Consider the following 20,496-nt stretch of genomic DNA (forward strand, 5'->3'; position numbering starts at 1 on the left):
GTCTGTAAGCTCTGCAATGTCTCCACACTGTACGACCTTCCCCTCCATGTCTCCTTATGCACTGCACAACCTCTCCATGCTCTCCACATGTACTACATTCACTAAGAATTTAAAACCTCTGTATACCTCTATATACCCCTATATAGAGTGCTCCATGCACTCTAAATCACATGTTCTCCACTCCAGATGTCATTGCTGTTCAATGAAAAGCATATAAAACTATTTAAATTAAAAGGAAAAAAACCTTCATAAATTTCAGCAGAAATCAGTGTAAAAAGATCGAAATCCAAGACGTTTTGCAGCATTTCTATTGGTCCATTCATCAGGAATCCTTTGCTCAATGTGAAGAACATCTGCTGTGTTCAAATGGTGTAGTACATTAAAAATGGAGAGAACTGCATATACATGTTTCTCATTGGACAGGGACAGTATGCTCTACAACCCCATGCTCTCCATTCAGTCTACTCTATTTGGTCTGTTCATGCTCTCGCTATGCCCTACACTCTAAGTCTCTTCCTGCGGTCCATATGCAGTTCACTCACCATAAGCATTTTAACCTCTCCATGCTCTCAATATACTCTGCAAACTCTCTCCATAAGCTCTACTGTCCCTCCATGCTCAACACACTCTTTAATCTCTCCATAACTTGTGCAATCTGTCTCCACATGCTCTGCATTGTCCTGTGCTCTGTAGAGTATACACTCCCCTTGCTCTCTACACTCTAGTGCTCACAGTACACTCACCATCCTACTTCACATGCCCTACACTGTCCATATGCTCATGTGTCCTACAGGCTGCATGCACTACACACTCTCTACAACCTCCACATGCTCCATGTCACACACTACATATATGCTTTGGGCACTCTAGACTTTCTGTTGGATCCACACACAATGCACACTGGGCTCCACACATGCCACAACCTACACATACTCTACATGTTTGAATTACTTCTTCAAATAGGAACAATCTGTCATTATTAACATGCCTGTGAATACACACACAGACACACACACTGACATACATATTCTAATGGATTAACCTGCCACAGGCGCATTCTCTATCTTCTCTCTCTCTCTTGTGTGCACACACACACACGCACACACCTTAAGTGTAAGGCACCTTATCCAGCTGACACACAAAACTACTATTTAGTGCATTTAATACAAGGCGACCCCTGCCTGTGTTTATTCATTTGCTTTTTTTTATATCTCTTTTTCTGTCCTATCTCTCCTTTCCTTTCTTTCTGTTTTTTTTTTATTATTATTATTTTACATTCTTTTCTCCCTCAGCTTAAATAGGTGTTTCTTGTTATGTTGGGGTGGTTGTTTTTGGAGTTGTTGTTGTTACTGTTGTTGTGGGTCTTGTACTTATTCTTTTACTTCATCCTTCTTCTTCTTCTTCTTCTTCATCATCATCATTGTCCCTCTCTTCCTCCCACCAGAGTGTACCCTTCTCTTGACAGCCAAAACCACCCGGTGCACAAAAGCCAGAAAAACATGAGCAACGGAGATGACGGCAAATACGGCAAAATTACAGCGCCAGCGTTCGTTAGCACAACAGCCGCCGCTGAGACGACAATGGGCTTTTATTGAATCTCAGCACCCGACGAACAATGGTGGTGACACGAAAACGCACACAATTCTCCACTGAGAGGACAGATTTGTTTAAAAGAAAGGAGTCCAAATGGAGGGGAAGGGTGCCGGGAACGGATAATCAGAGAGGACACGCTCGCACCAGTCAGAGTCCATGCTGAAGCCATTTCCTCTTATAGAGAGTGAAAAGGCTGCCGGTGGGTTGATAGAGCATTAATTGGCGGCGCTTTGTGCGAGAGATGTTTCTGCCATAATAGAGCACTGATAGATCTGATGATGTGATTGGAGCCCGAACAAGACCGCTTGTCCCTGGAGAATAAAAATAACGTTCCTGTATGTACACTGTATAGGTTTTTCAAAAGGCAGAAATAGAGGGGAGGAAAGGAGTTCAGAACAGTTCTATTAGACCACAAAAGCCTTGTGAAATGATTACTCCAAACTGCGCCCAACCTCGAACTTAGTGTCTATTATGATATGGAGCCTTCATGCGGTGCTTGACGGTAATGGGCAGAAGCTCATCTAGTCTTGAATTAGATGCTGAGAATGAACTAAACATTCCTCTGCTGCATTGAAAATGTAGGACTGAAGCAGGAAATTCATATCATTGCTGTCCAAGGAAAATTATGCCTCTCCAAAATAGTAACTATAATAGAAGGGGAAAAACCCCTTCTTGACTTTGTTGCTTCTTATAGGGCAGAATTGTGTGACTGCATGGGCAGCAGTATAATTTTAAGCTGATATTATCAACATAGACAAGATTGTGTAGATTAGAACTTCTGAATATCAGTTTTGATTAATTTCCCAGTCCTACCACAAACTTTAGAGAACACTGTATAGTTGTAAGCTTAACGTAAACAGTAGAAATCATTGTAATAACAGTAAATGTAAATGATGTAAATGATGACAATGGCAATGACAACTCTCTCTCCATCTCTCTCTCTTGCTCTGACACACTCTTTTTGTTCCTTATGTTACTTCTAATGTGAATGTTGTGTATCATGTTTGTAGTCAAGTAATGCCATCCCTCACCATTGTTTTATCACATGATAAATACAATGTATGTGTGTGTGTGGATGGTGATGTGATACGCAGCATGTCTGACCTCTCCCCCAGTGGGCTACTCCTGATGAGATTACACTGTAAGCTGTGCTCTATCTGCTTAGTGGCTGATCGCACCCGTGTGACACACTTCCCCAGCCTCTCTCTGGCCTTGCCCTCTTCCATTCGCTACTCTCATAGACTGGATTTGCTGTGACTGTTTGGTGTGGAGAGGCAGCGGTCAGTACAAGAAGAGTGAGCGACCCTAATGGAATTAGCTTAAAACTGTGGTCCGGTCTATTAATAGTTGGGCTGCCATTAGTCCTTCTGCAGAGCCCGCTGGGTGGAGGCTCATCGGGAGCTGTGGCTACAGGTTAAAAGCCTTCTTATTGATTGTCTATGGGAAAGCTTTGCATGAGTTGGTTTTGCGCTGTCTGGTAATCTGAGGAGGGAGGGATGGTGATGGAGGGTGATGGGATGTAGTGTATGCATGGCTTGGCATCACACACAGTGATGAAACAGCTGATGTCATTGTGCGCATTGCAGACCAAACACGCTATGTTCAAAGGCTTCTACACACTACTTAAATGTGACTTAAAGTGAATCCCATGTTGCCCCTTAGCCCTACCCCTCTGTTTTGCCTAGGGATATGGCTGTCTCAGTCAGGGGTAGGGCAGAGGGGGAGGGCTGTGGAACCCTTCAAACGGAGATTTTACACCCTTCATTCAAAGAACTATGAATGCCTTGTGAAACATGGGCAAGATGGCAGCACAAGTCTCCAAAAAAATCACAAATGCCAGTATTTTCTCAGTTAATAAACTATGATATCTAGTGTATTATCTTAATTTAATGTATTCATACACTTCATAACACATCGCAGCAGTATTTCCCTTGACTTTGTGGCAGATGTGCGAGGTGTCATCGAGAAGAACCGACGAGCTGGTGTTTTTGGATCCACAGAGGTGTCCAGCAGGTGAGATCTCTATTGGTAGAAAAATCTAAAAACTTGTAATTGTGCCTCTGCTTTTGACAGACACACACACACACACACACACACACTCTACACTACACTACACTACACTAAGGGCAGTTACACGATCCACAGAGCAGTGGGCAGCCATCCCAGTACCTGGGTGCAGGTGGGGTTTAGGAGTCTTGCTCAAGGGCACCTCAGCTGTGAATGTTGAGGGAAATCATTGAAGTTTGTATCTGTACTACAACTGTGTGTTTGGTAATTGAATTTGCATACATACATCAGTAACATAAACCATGCTGTTAACCATTTAAGGCCAAACTAAAATATTGAAAAAGAAATCTGATTTATGCACTCCTAATGTTTAATATATGTACTACCTTGTCTTAAAATTACAGATTTAAAGTCATTATGATGTTGTACAGACATGAAATAGGGAGAACAGAGAGTAGTTCTGTAGTTGCTACTCCAGGCTCAGCACTGCAGAAACTGCGCTGTACATGTAAATTATGCCATGCAAATATAGGGGGGTAGCACAGGAGCAAAAATACCAATTATTATTTTGTGTTTCTGTAAAAACTAATAGACAAAATACGTTGCTTTTGTTGAAAGGGCCATTCTCTTAATGTTTCATTCATGATGGTCCATGCTTTCAGCTTTTACCCCAGCGTGTGTGGGGAAACCTGTATAATGGGCTGGTGTCACCATGTGCAGTACTGCAGAATGAAGCCACATGGTTAAGGTTACCCTTTAGAAATAAGTTGCCTCTGTATGTGTCAGAATCCCTGATTGAGATGGAATCCCAATCCAATCCCAACAGGGTGATGAGACGACTGAAGCCTCCATTAAAACACACACACACACACACAAACACATCCCATGTTTCCCACAACACAGCTCACAATCTGCAGGCTGCCATTCAAATGCATTATCACCTAAAGTAATTTTGGTGTTCAGTGATCTAACTGCTCTTCTCTCTCTGTATTCACCTCTCTCTCTCTCTCTCTCTCTCTCTCTCTCTCTCTCTATGCACACCTCCCTCCTCCCTCCGTATTTACCCTGGGCTGATGAAGTGCAAGAGTAAACGTATAATTAGCCTGCATTACTTTGATTGTTTTCTTTAGAGATTAGGCTTCCTGTCAGAGCGCACGCTTTGAGTGGGGTGAAGGTCGTGCGTGATTGGACGAGGGAGGGGTTGGGGGGGGGGGTTCTCTTTCTCAACTCAGTGAATAAGCGGCGTGGCCCCCCGCTAAGAGAGGAGATTGTATTTCCACAAGACATAATTTTTGTTTACTGACTGTTAATAATGGCTAATTAATATTCAGATTCGCCAGTCTGAACATCGGCCCGGCACTTGAGGAGATAGGTGGCACAAAAGAGAACGAGAGGCAGAAGGGGAGAAAGGGAGTGTGTCCAGAGGTTCTGTGGATGCTGTACTAGGCGAGTAAGAGGTGATGATAATAAGGGTCATATCTGTCACTGGTTTTGGACAGTTTGCTTTGGCTGGGGATCAAGAGGATGAGAACAGTGCTGAAATGCATTGGAAATAGTAAAGTGTAGTGAGCATGAGGTAGATCGGTCTGTCCCTGAGGTAGAGCTCACCATAAGTTGGGTAAGTGTCACTGAGTTGTACTGGTTCTTGTAGAATTACACACGTGGCACATAATGTGACTTTAATCCACTGCAAATGAAAATTTTAAATTGTAGAAGCTTTTTGGTGTGGGGATTTGTCCACTCAGTTCTGCCTGATTCAACTCATTACTTACTGAGCAGATGTGTTTTGCTTGTCAGAGCAGAAACAAATCAGCAGACAACGCTAGACACCTTTGACAATATTGGGTTAAACACCATAATTGTAAATTAAAGTTCTCTTTCACACAGCATCACTTTTTCTCTTATTGTGTTCCTTGTAATCCTTCATCTTCTCACACATACAGTTAAAGTCTCTTATTTGTCCTCAGGGTGGTCAGATGGGACAGTGAAGTAGACGTTTCTGCCTTGGAGGGCCACTTTGACGTGATCATGTGCGCTGACTGGTAAGATGCCACTCACTGATCCTCTACATCTACTCAGTCTTCACTCACTGATTCCTGCTCAACCTCCCACTGGAGTTCCTAATAGTTCAGTTTAGTTATACTGAATTAAATCTGTTCAATTTGATTTTGATCAATTCAGCTGGTTCATTTCACTACAGTTAATTTAGTCGTGCCCCAAAAGAAGAAAAGTTGTCTATTAACAAGAGTTAAAACACAACACGTTCACATGCATTTGTTTGTCACTGTACCACATACAATGAAATGAAATACAAACGTGGCAGTAAAGACAGACACACAAGTGCACTAGGGGCGGTGAGCACACTTACACCCATGCAGTTGCATGGTCCCGCAGTTTTGTGGGGTTTGAACTGGCAACATTCAGTTTTCAAGTATTACACAATGGCGGCTCCCTCAGCTTGATTATCAGAATCATGAAAGTGTTGCACTTTTACACCTGACTCAATAAACTCCTCGTATCTGGTTTAACCACCCAGTTTATACTTCTTCTCCAAAAGATTTAGTACATCTGTTTGTGTTTAAAGCTGATGTTTCGAATGGTCAGGGCAGTGAAGATTTTGTGTATTTTGTGTACATTTTCTTTGGGAAAACTCAGTGTTTATGGGGTTCAAATGGTTCTTTTTTTATTCTAAACTGTCAACTCATATCACCCCAGTACTTTATCAGCAACACTGCCTACCAGACCTGCTCCATATTCAGTTTAACGTTCTCCTACTGACATCGTTTGTCTGTGCCTAAATTCAGATTAGTTACTTCTGGTGATAGATCATTCAGCGTTATGGCACCCAAGCTGTTGAACCCATTACCATGAAGTTTTCATCTCTTCATTTTCTTCTGTGAAAACTCAGCTACACACCTACCGCTTCTCTCAGTGCTTCATTTCTCTTCCTCTGTCCTTAGTGTCTGTTTGTTTGGTTTTTAAGCTCTGTATGGAAAGTGACTTAGAAAGGTGCCTATTGTTGTTATTATTTTTACCTTAACCTTAAGGCATTTACTAATTTCTTGCTAAGAACTATGTAACTACTATGAATTTATTAGAAAGTAGAGCCACATCAAATGCCTGCGTGTTTAAACTGTAGGCTGATTATTCAGTCATTTTAAAACCTATTATTTAGTGCTTAAATCTCCACAGCATTGATTAAATTTGGACTCTGCGGTTTAAAGGGTAAACCACAGCAACTACACTGCTATCTCATTTAAAACACAAAACAAATGACTGTTTTACCAGAAGCACACAAACATTCTCGCTAATAACTTTACAAACATCCACAGGTAGCAGCGCTCCTCGTGCCCTCCCTGCCCTCGTCACAGTGAACCAAATATCATATCTCATCCGTTAGCAGCTTTTCCAGCCGCAATCTGTCCACACCCTCAATATCGGTGCACGGCTCGTTGGCCTGGTGGCGGTGCGCTAATATCCGTGTGTGTGTGACGCTGATCAGATGGCAGCCGTCAGCCCCAGGCTGGCACCGCGTTACTTCCTCTCGGCTAACTCCGCCAGGCATTTCCATTTTTCCCCAAATTGCCTCTTTTTTCATGCTTGGCGTCCCAGCAAATGGATGTCTTAGGCAAATTGCAAATAATTACGACCGTGTGAGGAGCAGGGAGAGAGAGAGAGAATAACACAAACATTTCAATTAGCCTGCTTCTTAACATAGATCACACTGCTGATTTTTTTCTTTTGCTCCATATCCTTATAATGTGTGTTTCCTCATGTAGAGGTAAAATGGTCTGCTAAGTTCAAACTTGATTTTTGCTAATTATGTAACACAATTAATGTTACATTACTCTCGGGGACATTAGATTAGATTGAATTTCCAGACTCTCTTTAATAGGCACTGCATGGCTGTTGAGACTTAACACATGCTGAACCCATTTTGGAGATATTTGAAAACTTCAAGTTTCTGAATCATCAAAACAAAGACATTTTTTAACCCTTAAGAGCTCCAATTATAGTTGGCTAAATCTATAATTATGTAATTTAATATGAATTTTAAACTTAAGTGAGGAAAATATAAATGATGGTAATAATAACAACTCTACTGTTAAAGGTCAAGTATTATATTAACATTAATTTAACAAGGCTTCTTGAAATAATATGAAATTGAGTGTGCATTTCTAAAATAATATATAGAACATGCCAATGCAGAACTGAAAGAGGGGCCATCATGTAATGTACAAATGCCAAATTCCTCTTTGTTATTTTTTATACAATGTTCTTGTCTCGATTATCCCCTTTGTTACATTTTTAAAGGACAAATTTCATGAGCTGGTTCGGCCCACATGGTTGTAATTAAATGCTATGTTATTAAGTGCATATTACATGCCCTACACATTGTACAAGATGTGCCTCCCATAATGTTTCCTTAAGAATCGGCGCGAGTGTAGGGCGTGTAGCAGGAGAGTGCAGTGATACCTGCGCCTGCTCCGATGAGTACAAAAAAACCCTGCAAAGCCTACTATTATTCTAATGCCACACAAATGGCAGCTAATACGCAGGTGAAATGAACAGTGGAGGGCCAGCATGTGGTTGATTTGTGTGTAAGAGCATGTGTGTGTGTGTGTGGCAGAGTGAAGATGACTCACGCGGCGGTGGCTGTCCCCCCATCGCTGCAGCCGAAGTCTTGTCTGTAATTGCTGTCGTCAGGAGAGTGATCTCTCTGCGATTAATGAACATCGCCGCACTGACAATCACCTACGAAAAGGTCAACATCCGTACTTCTGCTGCCATTAATTACAGTCTTTCAGGCAGGGGCCCAGAAACGCCACAGCTGCCACCGAGACCCTCACACCATGCAGAGAGAGAGAGAGAGAGAAAGTATTATAGCCTTGTCTTAGTGTAGAGCATGTAACACACTTTATTTCTCCTCCTCATCAAACCTCCACCTGAGGATTTTCCATATAGCAATTTGCAGATAGAAAAATGTAATACTAGGCATGGATATTTTATTCATATTTGCTGTTCGTATCTTCATTTTTAAATGAACATTATTTAAAAATGTGTATCCAATCAGTCAGTGAAAAAGTCACGTTTAATATTGACCTATAAATCATGGACTGCACTCAGGACTCAAGGTGTTCAATCCATTCCTCGAGTCACTGTCAGAGTTTGTTGTGTGTTCTCCCTGTTTCCGCATGGGTGTCCTCCAGGTGCTCCGGTTTACCCTCACCATCCTAAAATACATGTTGTTAGGTGGATGTCCACAAGTGTGTGTGAGAAGTTGTCTACGGGTGTGAAATAGTGCACATAGACTGTTGTGTGATTACCTGTGATGGACTGGTGCCATTCCCAAGAATCTGTTTCCTGCCTTGTACCTTTACCTCTGTTTTACCTGTTGTACCTAATACCTGTTGTGTTGAGAAAGCAGATTGCCTGCTGTTGCATCATCCATGTGGGTGGTGCATATTGGAGGTGTTCGAGGCGACTCTCTAATGTCCCAAAGAATATAAAGTGCTTTGAGTATCTAGACAAGCACTATAGGTATAAAAGTGAACATGAAACTATCTACATTATGTGCATGCAGCATAAAAGGAGTGATCCTGTAAAAGTCCTTGGGAGAGATTTAATAATACATTCCTCTACATCTTTAACATGTCTTTGAATGGCTAGCTGCTCTGGTTAAGAGCATGTGGTAAATGCTGTAAATTAACTAAAAGAACTGGAAATCATGATAACTCACAGGAACCCTGATCTGGTATAGTTTGTATTAGGGCTGTAACTGAATATTCAGTTTTTTGTTTTTGTTTGTTTTTTGGTGAACGTAGGCTCTTAATAAAGGCAACGCTCCACCAATATTTAGGTTTTCCATCTCTGAAAACGGCACTCTGCTTCTGTAACCCCTTACTCCATCGGTATTCAGGCTCGTCAGCATTAAAGTCGTTGTACGAATGAATCCTAAAACAGAAGCTCAGAAGACCCAAAACTGGTTTTCAGGACAGCATTCTGCAGATAATGCAACCAATGGGGAACAGTTTGATTTTTGAAACTGCATTTTGAACTAATGTGTGTTAATGAGCTGTGACAGCAGAATCTTTTATTAATGTGGTTGCAGTATGATTTTAAACAGTTCTTTGCTCATTTGGTCACTGTTGGCCAGCAGTGACACACACATTTACCAAAGCTGCGATGCGAAACACTTGACTGTGACAATTTGTACTGAAATGAATGGATGACTGTCAAACTGCAAAAAAAAAAAAATTGCCTTAATTCTGAGCCTTAACATGTAGAGGAACAGAGCATCTTCTGTTGCGCGCGCGCGCACACACACACACACACACACACACACACACACACAGACGGCTCAGTGGTGTAATCTTGGCAGTGCTGTAAGACTGATGTGGAATTCCTGCAGAGGCCTTGCTGTTGTTACTCTGAGTGCGGCTGCCTGGCTAACGCTGAGCCTGGCATGTCTGCCTCCTCTAAGCTGCCTGTGTGTGGGCTCCAAGATAAAGCCTTTGTGTCTGTCTGTGTGAGTGTGTGTGTGCGTGCACGCATGCGTTTGTGCGTGCGTGTGCGCGTTTGTGTTCAGAGTGGAATCAAAAATGTTCTATAGAGTTAGTTTCTAATACTCAGGAGTAGTTTCTCTTCTGATAAGTGTCCAGTTCCATTGACCTGGCTTTATAGAGCTAGCTGACTTGGCCTGGGGGTGTGAGAAAGAAGGAGTAAAAAAAGAGAGGCCCATAGACAAACAGACGGAGACAGACAGAGCCTTTGTTTTTTTTTTTCTTCCTTCCCACAATCCCCTTTCATTTCACACAAAGCTTCACACCAGCAGATGAATTAGTCAAAGCACAATAAATATGGAAGCCAAAACAATGTGGGCAACCATGGCCAAAATGTACAAAAGAAAGACAGGAAATAACCCCCCAAAAAATCCACCATCCGTTCTAAAAGGGAAGGTTTATTTGCTAATCGCTGCTAATGTCAGTCATCTGATTAGAATAAGCCGCTAAACAACACCATATGATTCCGAGGAGTAATTCAGTAAATGCCCTCCCTGGCCGCCCCCTCCGCTGCACCCTTCAGGTCTCATAGCAGGGATGAGGTTAATGCTGGCTGGATTAGGGCAGATTAAATGCCGACGTGGGGTCAGAGTGGCAGGCCAACCTCAGGGACCCCACCCAGATTATGCTCAACATAATCTCAAGGCGTCGACCCCCAGATTAATCAGGTTAGGCTTCTGCAAGGAGAGGCCTCTGATGGACTGAGATTGCTGCTCTCTCTTTGCTGATTGTCTACACCATTAATTACTTTCATTAATAAATATAAGGCTTATTTTTCTGTTATGAGGCCAGATCTGTTCATAGTGCTGTTAATGGCACAGGGACAGGGCTTAGATTAAGTGACCACTGGCCCTCTGGGATGTAGGCAAGATGATAAAACCTGTGTTGAGCTACCATAAAAATTCTGTCTATTTGCACATTCCTTGCTTTTGGTGTTGTTTTGAGAATTTTTCTACTGTTTTTTTTGTATTGATTTTGTTAATGTGTAATAGAAATATTAGAAAACTATTGTTTATTTTATAGGTGGTGGTGTTGTTGTATGAAATGCAGTTATGCATTTGGGGTTAACTCTTAAGTAGGTTTAACAAGTTTGACGAGTTTAGATTCAAGTAGAAACCGAATCAGTCGCATGCGGTGCTTCAGGGGGAAGTGCCTCACTAATCAGTCATCGTAAACCAATACCCCTTTTATCTTCTAAATGCTTCTACAGCAGCAAATAAAATCTAATCTGAAAGGAGTCAGTGAGGACCAATTTATGGCAACACTTTGTGTTAGCTGCATTTTAGAAGTGCACTATAGATTTGACAGATCTGAAAGATCATTTACTTAATTAATTGACCTTCTGTAACTTACAGAAATGTGTTGTAAATATGAGTCTTCTGTAGTTTGTCCGAAGCACAAACGAGTTTTCAGATGCCCCTCTCCTGTTTTAGTTCTAGCTCTGGGCCTGATGACTGGGTCTCTGGCTTTGCATGAAATGGATTTTTGTGCTTCGGGCGTAAGTGTTTGCGGCTCTAACTTATTGCGAGTCCTGAAATATGAGAACACCAAATGAATGTATACTTAAGTTAGGCCAGTCTCTATGTGGTGGCACTAGCTTTAAGGCTATAGGATCAAATAGTCTACAGAATTATAATAATTAAAGTATGAGATAAAAAAAATAAGAGATGTGATGGTGTTAGATTTCAAAGTAGAACCATTTATTCTACAAATATGATGATTTAGCTTGAAAGGAATCAAAATAGAAGCACTTTGATAAAATATTTCACATGAGAGACACTACAGGGATGAAGGGGAGGTGGTAAGTGAGCTTTTTTCCTATAAACAGCATGATCAAATTTTGACTCATAGACATAGGCACATGCTTCTTTTCTTCAGTTCCAGAAATGTACTGAGGAGGTGTGTAAGGCAGTGGCGTAAGAGGAGAAGCACAGAGTGGTATCAGATAACTGGCAGGTGGTTATGAGGAAGCAAAAGCGGAAGAGCCATGTTATCACTGAGGGGGGAGCTTTGTCTAAGTCGCCCTGGTCAAGGCTGGCCCTGCCTGACTAGTCTTCGTCTGCTCCACCCTTCAACTCACCCTCTATTGTCCTCCCTGACCTGCTCCACCCAAAACAAAGGGTCAATAGTTTGGCCACTAATAGATGAGACTAAGATTCCACACTAAAGTGGATGATACTTGACGAGTGAGGTCATTTCTCAACCTTGCTTAGAACTGAATGTCCCACAGGAACAGAGAGTGGAAACATTCCATCAGTGACGGATTACTCTGTTTTGACTGTGAGAGCCTTAAACAATACTCAGAAAAATGGCATGATCCATAAAGGTTAGTATTCTGTTACATACGGAGTGAAGCAGTGAAATATGGAAGACAGGAGTGAGGACTTTAGTACAACCCAGCAACTGTGTGTGTGCCTGCAAAAAAAAAAAAAAAACAACAACAAAAAATACAATTGCTAGTTCTCTGGTCTGTTTGCATGCTGGGAAAAATCCTGGTGTTTATACACAGCCCTGGCTCAGTAACTGGGAAAGAGAATACTGGCTCAGGTATTTCCTCTGTGTGTTGCTGGCTGAGAGATGGAATCTGGAGACGTTTGGACGGTGGAGAGACCTTGAATGTAGAAAAGCATGAAAAAGTTTGAATATGTTGTTCTATTCCTGTTTCATATGTGAGTAGCATTGACTCTGTTTTTGCTGTCTCTGCTTTTTTCCCCAAAGTCCCAAACCATGGAGATTAGGTGTATTGGCTTTTCTAAAAAAAAAAAAAATCTGTCCTGAATGGTAGTGAATGAGTGTGTATGTGATGAATGAATGTTTGTATGTGTATATGCCCAGATATGGATTGGCACCCTAGTGCCTGGTGCTGCAGGTGGGCAGTCATTCCTGGTTAAGTATGCTGTGTGTGTTTGGCTGCTGCTTCTCACCAGTGTGCATGTTGATTGAGTGTTAAATGGAATGGTGTTCTGTGCAGTTTTTATTGTAATTTGTCTTGGGGTGTCTAAAATGGCACTATATGTGTAGCAATCAATCAATCAATAAAAAAGTGCTACAAAACTAAACAGTTACCAATGAGTTCTTTGCTAATTTAAACAGTGAAAAAACTTGCAGATGCTACACTCGGCTTCTTAATTAAAAATATTATTCCACCTTAAAATCATCTTTTAATGGTTATTAATTAGTTGTAGCCACCTTAAACTTCATTAATAATAATTTGTAACATACAGAAAGGGCCACAGTGACTGGATGTTTGATAAAATGTCAGGTATCTTAATACAAATTTCAAAGTAAAGAATATGAATGCATTCATTTCATATGTTAAGATGCACCACACACATTATTATCTAAAAGGCTAAAAAGGTTTGGAAGGTAATTTATTAAACTTGGGGGATATATGGTAAAATATATTAACAAACATAATGATGCTGACAGGGTTAATTTTGACTAATGAAGAACACAAATTATGGTCAGAATCTGGCAAGATCTGAGATCTAACTGGGTAGATGGATGTGGATTTGGCAAAAAAATAAACATGTCCCTGTTGCCTTTCTATCTCTGTGTTACAACTGATTATTGATACAGGGGTAATTCATTAAAATTCATTAAGGTCCATTTAGAGAACATTTTGTCAAGCCATGTTCTGGAACATAGTGTATAACCTGCATTATGATCAGTGACATCCTGCATATTGAAGTAACCTTGTAGTTGTAGCAATATTTTATTTAGTTAACAACGGAATTTCAAATCAAATGAAACTTTCAACTACATTTCAATATACAACAAGATATACATATTATTAAAAAAAATCCACTAAATAAAATGTCCTATATTCATTTCTAGTTAAAAGTACAAATAAAACAATGATTTTGAAAAACAAATGTATAAGTAATTAAAGTCCCTAATGACATTCTGCTTTACATAACCAGCTATCTGACTGGTTCTTATTGGTGGAGGGCTTTGGACTTTATCCATTAACAGCAAGCTGATTGGCTCTTTATACTGAAGGACGAGAATCCATGTTCAGCGTTATGAGAATTTCATCCTGTAGTCATTCCCTATTTATTTATTTATTTATTTATTTATTCATTTATTTATTTTCTTATTTCTGGTTTCAACTTGCATAACACTCTCATCCTGAAAGTGTCCCAAAAGAGCTTTTATCACGTCCCTTGGGCTATTTTTTTACTGTCCCTGGGACTTCGGTGTTTAGAGCCCTGCCCTGTGTGTACCACTCATTGGAGTCATCATAATGCATAGATCTGATTGGCTGAGTAGCCTCCCGTGTGATATGCAGAAACACACCACTTCAAACAAACACACTGTTCAAAATTAAACAGCTCTTAATAGTTTATCAGTTACATGCCCAGGCCCAGGTCCAGACTGCAGTCCTCCTGTTCATGACCCCTGATGTATAGTGTGTTTACAACATAATAAATATCCATTAATAAACTGATTTAAAATCATATATACACCTTTATAAGTGTAGTCTTATTCTAAAGTGTTACCTCAGTTTAAATAATTGGAATTTCTAATGGCGGTTGGCGCAACCTGTAGTCCTTGTATTCTGGGTATCCCAGTCCTCACACTGGGGTCACTGTCAGTGGGAGCTTGTTGTGTTCTCCCAGTGTCTGTGTGGGTTTCCTCTGAATATCCTTGTTTCCTCCCACACTTTAAACAGATATTAATAGGTGAATTGATGTGTGGATTGTTCATTAATGTGTGTGTGTGTGTGAAACAGTTGTGTGTGACTGGGTGAGTGTGTGCTGCCCTGCAATGTGTTGGCACCCTGTCCAGGGAGTGTTCCTGTCCTGTGCCCAATGATTCCAGGTCATCTCGAATCTGATCAGCATGAAGTGGTTATGGATATTAAATGAATGAATGATTTAATATTGTAATGATTAATATTATTATGATGAATACACCTTCTCATTCTTATCTGTAGCTGAGCTGATGTGCTGGACACTTGTCAGAGAGAGAGAGAGAGTGAGAGTGAGTGGAATAAGTGCAATAAGAGAAACACTGAAGTCTGTTTCCTCCTCTTATGTTTTTCCTCAGAGATTTTCAGGCTTGAATATGCAGCAGAAATAGGGCTCCTGCTCAGCCACTCATAACCACACACACACACACACACACACAAACACACACACGCACAGGATCACTGCTTTGTCTGGATCACAAGTAGTTCTGCACACAACTACACATTTGTACATACGTTCACAGTGATTAGCTCACTCTCAATTACACTCAAGCGCTCGAGCAGAAATGGCCATGAGATAAACAAACACACACAGACGCACAGAGACACACATCATTCAGTGAAATAATGGCACTCGTGTATTGTCAGTACTTCAAGAACTTTATTGCAACACTGCAATTTTGTTGGAAGATTGTGACAATTGAGACTAAATTATTATTCATATCACTGGGAACCAAATCAGATGGAGATTTGACAGCGCCTACTTTACATACTCTCTGTGTGTGGCAGCCCAGTGTATGCATATGTATTGCTCCTCCTATACACATCTAATTTATGAATTGACGTATTTTGTTGCTGTCATAATGAGATAAAGCATGGTTTTAGACAGTGTAGCCATTCAAAATTGTATATATATATATATAGAAGTAAAGATGACAAAAATAATGGAATTAAGTCTTTATTACTTGAAAGAAAAAGACAACAATGTGCAGTAAACATTAATAAACAAAAGAAAGTCAGTATTATATGTCACGACCATTTGCTTTTTTTTCTTTTCGTTTCTTAAATATTAGCCCTAGGTACAGTTTATACAGTTTTATAAAGAAATTAGATGGTACTTTTACTGAGTGTCTTTGAGAATCTGCCACAGTTCTTTTAAGAAGTTGGATTACCAAACTTTTTTTTTTTTCATGTACAAACTCCTTCATTATGTTTTTTTAACCGAACGTAATCTCTTTTTTTAATAAGTTGCTTCTAAAAATGTTAAAATGTTTTTGTACTGATTTAATTTAAATTTGGACAGTTTGTTTAGTTTTGTGCCATTTTCCACATATTGTGAATGTACAGAACCAGTTAGAAATTTGGACTACATCTCTTTCAATGGATTTTGTTTGTTTGTTATTATTTTCTACATTGTAAATGAATATGGAAGACATTAAATCTATGAAGTAACACATATGGAGTTTTGTAGTAAACAAAGAAGTGTGAAACACACCAGAACATATTTTATACTTTAGATTCTTTAAAGTAGCCACCTTTTGCTTTGATGACAGCTTGGCGTTCAATCAGGTTCATGAGGTCTTCACCTGGAATGGTTTTCAGTGAAGAGTTGTGGCCTCCTCAATCTGTAGGAATGCTCGCCGCCTAAATGTGTTTGAAACCATAACTTGGGTTGTGCAGAGGTAGGGGCTGGTACACAGTTGTATACAGTGAATAGCTCTATTCCCCTAATGACTACTGAGAATGTGTCCAAACTTTTGATGGGTACTGTATTATTTAAATATATATATATTTTTATTTAGAATGGTGGGCTGCAGTGACAACAAATACAAGGGAAAGAATCTTATTCTTGTGAATCACGTGCACTTTTTGTTTTGGTGATGTTGTATACAAAAATAAATAACCTACAGCCTTATCTTGAGCTGCTATCATTGAAATACAGAGTCTCTCTCTCTCTCTCTCTCTCTCTCTCCCCCTCTCCCTCTAGCCTGTTTCTGGACCAGTATAGAGCGAGCCTGGCTGATGCACTGAGGAGATTATTGCGACCCGATGTAAGTGTGTGTACTCTCAGTAATTAGTCACCGTAATGTGATTGAGACAGTAATGGAATGGCAGGATTAATATCATGTAATACTCTAATACTTATTGTGCGGAATTGGGCTTTCTGGTGTATTTGATGCTCTGCACTAATCATAAAGCACACAAAGTCCTCCTCCTTGGCCCTGTGATAAGACCCGCCGCTGCAGGAGCCACAGCAAATGAAACAGCTTCAAAGATAGCAACTGATTTCTATTTATCTTCAAGCTTTATTTTTCAAGTACACTCTTTGATAGTTGATGTCTTCATATTAATAACAGGGCAGAGCTCTCTTCCCCTCCCCCTCTCCCCCTCTCCCTCTGTCTCGGTCTTTCTCTCTCTCCCACAGTGATTCAGTGACTCCGTCATTCACTCATCCTCCCTGCCTCCCCCTTTCTCTCTCTATCTTTCTCACTCACTCACTTTCACTCGTTCATTTAATATCTCTCGTGCTCTGTCTCACTCTTTCTTTCATTCTTTCTTTCTTTCTTTCTTTCTTTCTTTCTTTCTTTCTCTGTCATTCACTGACTCTCACTCATTCGCCCCCGCTCCCTCCCTCTCTCTCTCTCTCTCTCTCTCTCTCTGGTGTGAGTTTTCTCATGCGGTACCCCACTGATCATTGTGATTTCAATGTTTATGTTTACACCCCTAATCATCTTCTCTTCCTCTCTGTATCAGCTAACTCTCCTCTCTCTCTTTCTATTCACCATCACTCAGGTTCTCTTTCCTTTTTTCCTCTTCTCTTGTCTTTCAGTGTCCCCTCACTGTTTCTGATTCTCTCTCTCTTTCTATTCACCATCACTCAGGTTCTCTTTCCTTTTTTCCTCTTCTCTTGTCTTTCAGTGTCCCCTCACTGTTTCTGATTCTCTCTCTCTTTTAATGTTTCTTTGTATCTTTCCATTTTCATCTGTAATCTTTCTTTTAACATTTTCTCTCTCTCGCTCTTTCACTCACTCACACCACACACACACACACTCTCTCTCTCTTTCTCTCTCTTTCCCACACACACACAGTTGCACATTTCAAAGGATCTGAAGTGAGTGCTGTTCCTGCAGTGTAATGAATTGAGCTTATGCTTTAGGTGATGAAACACTTTACTCATTGGCTGATTCTATCAACCTTCCAGTCCTCTCATCCCTGCCATAACAATGATAACACACTCAGGAATGAGAGAGAGATCTGTTGTCTTTTTTCATGATTAAGACAGCGCAGGATGGAACATCATTAATGGCAGTGACCAGCAGCACGGCTGTGGTGGCCAAAGGTCTGACTGCGCTCAGGAAAACCAATTAATTTTCCTTGTAATGACTCTTGTTATTGTAAGATGAAGTTGGTCACACACACACACACACACACACACACACACACACACAGATTAACATGGCTGTGAGAGAGTTTTCCAACACAGTCCAAACTCAAATTAAATGGTAATGAAATAATAATAATGAAAACAGCTGTAGCAGTGAGCCCATCCAGCGCTTGTTCACATACTTGTTGTTTTGCTGTTTCATTCAGGCTCAGCCCCCATTTAATTAAAACAATAATATGATCAAAAAATATGAAATAATATTTAAAGCTGAAGGATTTCAAAGAAACTTTGAACCTTCGGGTAATCCTCTTAGCACGGCTGGCCGTCCAGGGCTCGTTGATCTATAAAGGGTGGGGATGCGCTTGCAAGCCATTGATTGGATTAGGTAAGCTTTAATCTTTTTGTTTATTATCTAATATAATACCTGGGAGAAATCAAATAGAATGTAATGATGCAAACCACCACTTGCGGTGAGCCGTGTTTGATGGCGTGTCTGTGCCGCTGAGAGGAGAACAGCGAGCTTGGATGGAGAGCAAACACAGACGGAGAGAGAACTCAGCTCTTTAATCAGAGCTCATCACTTCATCCCGCAAAAGTGAAACTCTCCTGCCTCTGCCTCTTCCTTTTCTTTACAGGAAAATCTGTAGTGATTTATAATTCATTCTGTCTTCAGCATGATGTTGGAGTGTTGCATCACTGGCTGATGAATAGTTCTATGGGTCGAGTGATTTCTGAAGCTCTCAAAGTCGCATGATCTTTTCTTCTGTTTTTGAAGGCAATCACTATCATTTATCTCTGGGAAAATGTTCATTCTGCAAAATAATAGGCGTAATCACTGTTTTTACTTTTAAAGAAATCAGTTAACATATGCTCAGTTTCTTCACTAATACAAAAGGTTTGTAATGGAAATATATATATAATATGTATGTGTGTATCTCTCTCTCTTGGTCTCTCTAGGGCACTGCGTTAGTGTTTGCTCCCACGAGGGGAGACACACTGACAGATTTCTGCAGACTGGCAGAGAATGCTGGACTATTTGTGTGTCGTTATGACAACTATGACCCTCATATATGGGACCTACACTTGAAGGTGAGTGTTGTGTAGTGTGTGTATGCACGAGAACATAGAAATGTTCCAAAATTTACCTGGACGAGCTGTATGTCCAAGTGATCCCCTGTGTGAATAGAGCCACTGAGGTTCTGGAGAACTACAGTGAATATGCCGTGCCTCTTGCACACACTGCACAGGTGCCTCCCCAAGCCATAAACCATGCCGAACACTTGCAGCTGTGAGAATGCGACTGTATGCTGCATGTGTGAAAGGACAACTCCAGAAAATGTCTGGAGTTAATGCATGATAACAGTTTTATGTTGTATTCATAAAGAGGTAGTTACATAAACTCTACCAATAGGGTGTAATATGATATTATAAGAATATCTCTTTTTTTTCTGTGAATGTGTAAATTAGTTGGGGTGTTTGAAGCCTGCTGAACTTATTTCACAGACTGAAACTGATCATTCAGAACAGGGCTGTTTAGACGGGGTCTAAACTGTGTGGTTTTTGATCATTGTGATATTTTACCAAAGCACATCACAGACATTTTATTAAGACACCAATGATTGTGTAAACATGTGGTAAAGGGGTAGATTGTCACCTTTAGTTATTTTTTTTTTGAAAGACATACAATTGTTAGTAAAGCTGTCTTTGTAGAGTTACATTCTAAAGACAGATCCAAGTGGATTTACAGATCTTTGCTTTCGCATGCCGTACTTTAACTTTTCTGAAATGAATGTTCTACTCATTCAAGTTGGAGCATTTTAGGGTACTCCAAAGTTCCAGCAGCTGTTAGTGCTTGTGTGTGTGTGTGTGTGTGTGTGTGTGTGTGTGTGTGTGTGTGTGTGTGTGTTTCTCCATCTCCTGCACTCAAAACTTCAAATGGAAGCTCAGAAACCACACTCTAAGAGGACAAACTCTAAGTAAGCAGGAGCACAATGACCAAGCTAAAAGAATGAATGCCGGGCACTGCCCACGTCATAGTGCCCATCAGCACAGTGGCTGCTAGGCAGCGGACGCGGAGTCCAGCTGGTTAACTGGCATTGACAGGATGGCTACAGTTGCCATTTTTAACTATGGAAGAAGCTGTCAGGACCCATTAGGCCCAGAGGGCCTGACGGGCGGCTCTGCCCATGCCTGAGGAAAATGGGCCTGCCAGCAGGACCCTGGCACTGAGTGATTTGGATTTTTTTTTCCCCTCC

At 40.7% G+C, this 20,496-nt stretch overlaps 1 protein-coding gene across 1 annotated transcript in view; it reads left to right on the plus strand.

Moving 5' to 3' along the window:
• Positions 1 to 20,496, plus strand: part of camkmt (calmodulin-lysine N-methyltransferase) — a 128,588-nt gene that overhangs the window by 96,796 nt on the left and 11,296 nt on the right. The window contains exons 7-10 of the mRNA XM_066679063.1: positions 3,540 to 3,606; positions 5,568 to 5,642; positions 16,844 to 16,907; positions 19,199 to 19,330. Coding sequence (XP_066535160.1) covers positions 3,540 to 3,606; positions 5,568 to 5,642; positions 16,844 to 16,907; positions 19,199 to 19,330 — 338 coding nt within the window. The remainder of the gene's footprint in view (positions 1 to 3,539; positions 3,607 to 5,567; positions 5,643 to 16,843; positions 16,908 to 19,198; positions 19,331 to 20,496) is intronic.

Source organism: Hoplias malabaricus, chromosome 8 (genome assembly GCF_029633855.1).
Source record: "Hoplias malabaricus isolate fHopMal1 chromosome 8, fHopMal1.hap1, whole genome shotgun sequence".
In the NCBI taxonomy this organism is placed as follows: domain Eukaryota; kingdom Metazoa; phylum Chordata; class Actinopteri; order Characiformes; family Erythrinidae; genus Hoplias; species Hoplias malabaricus.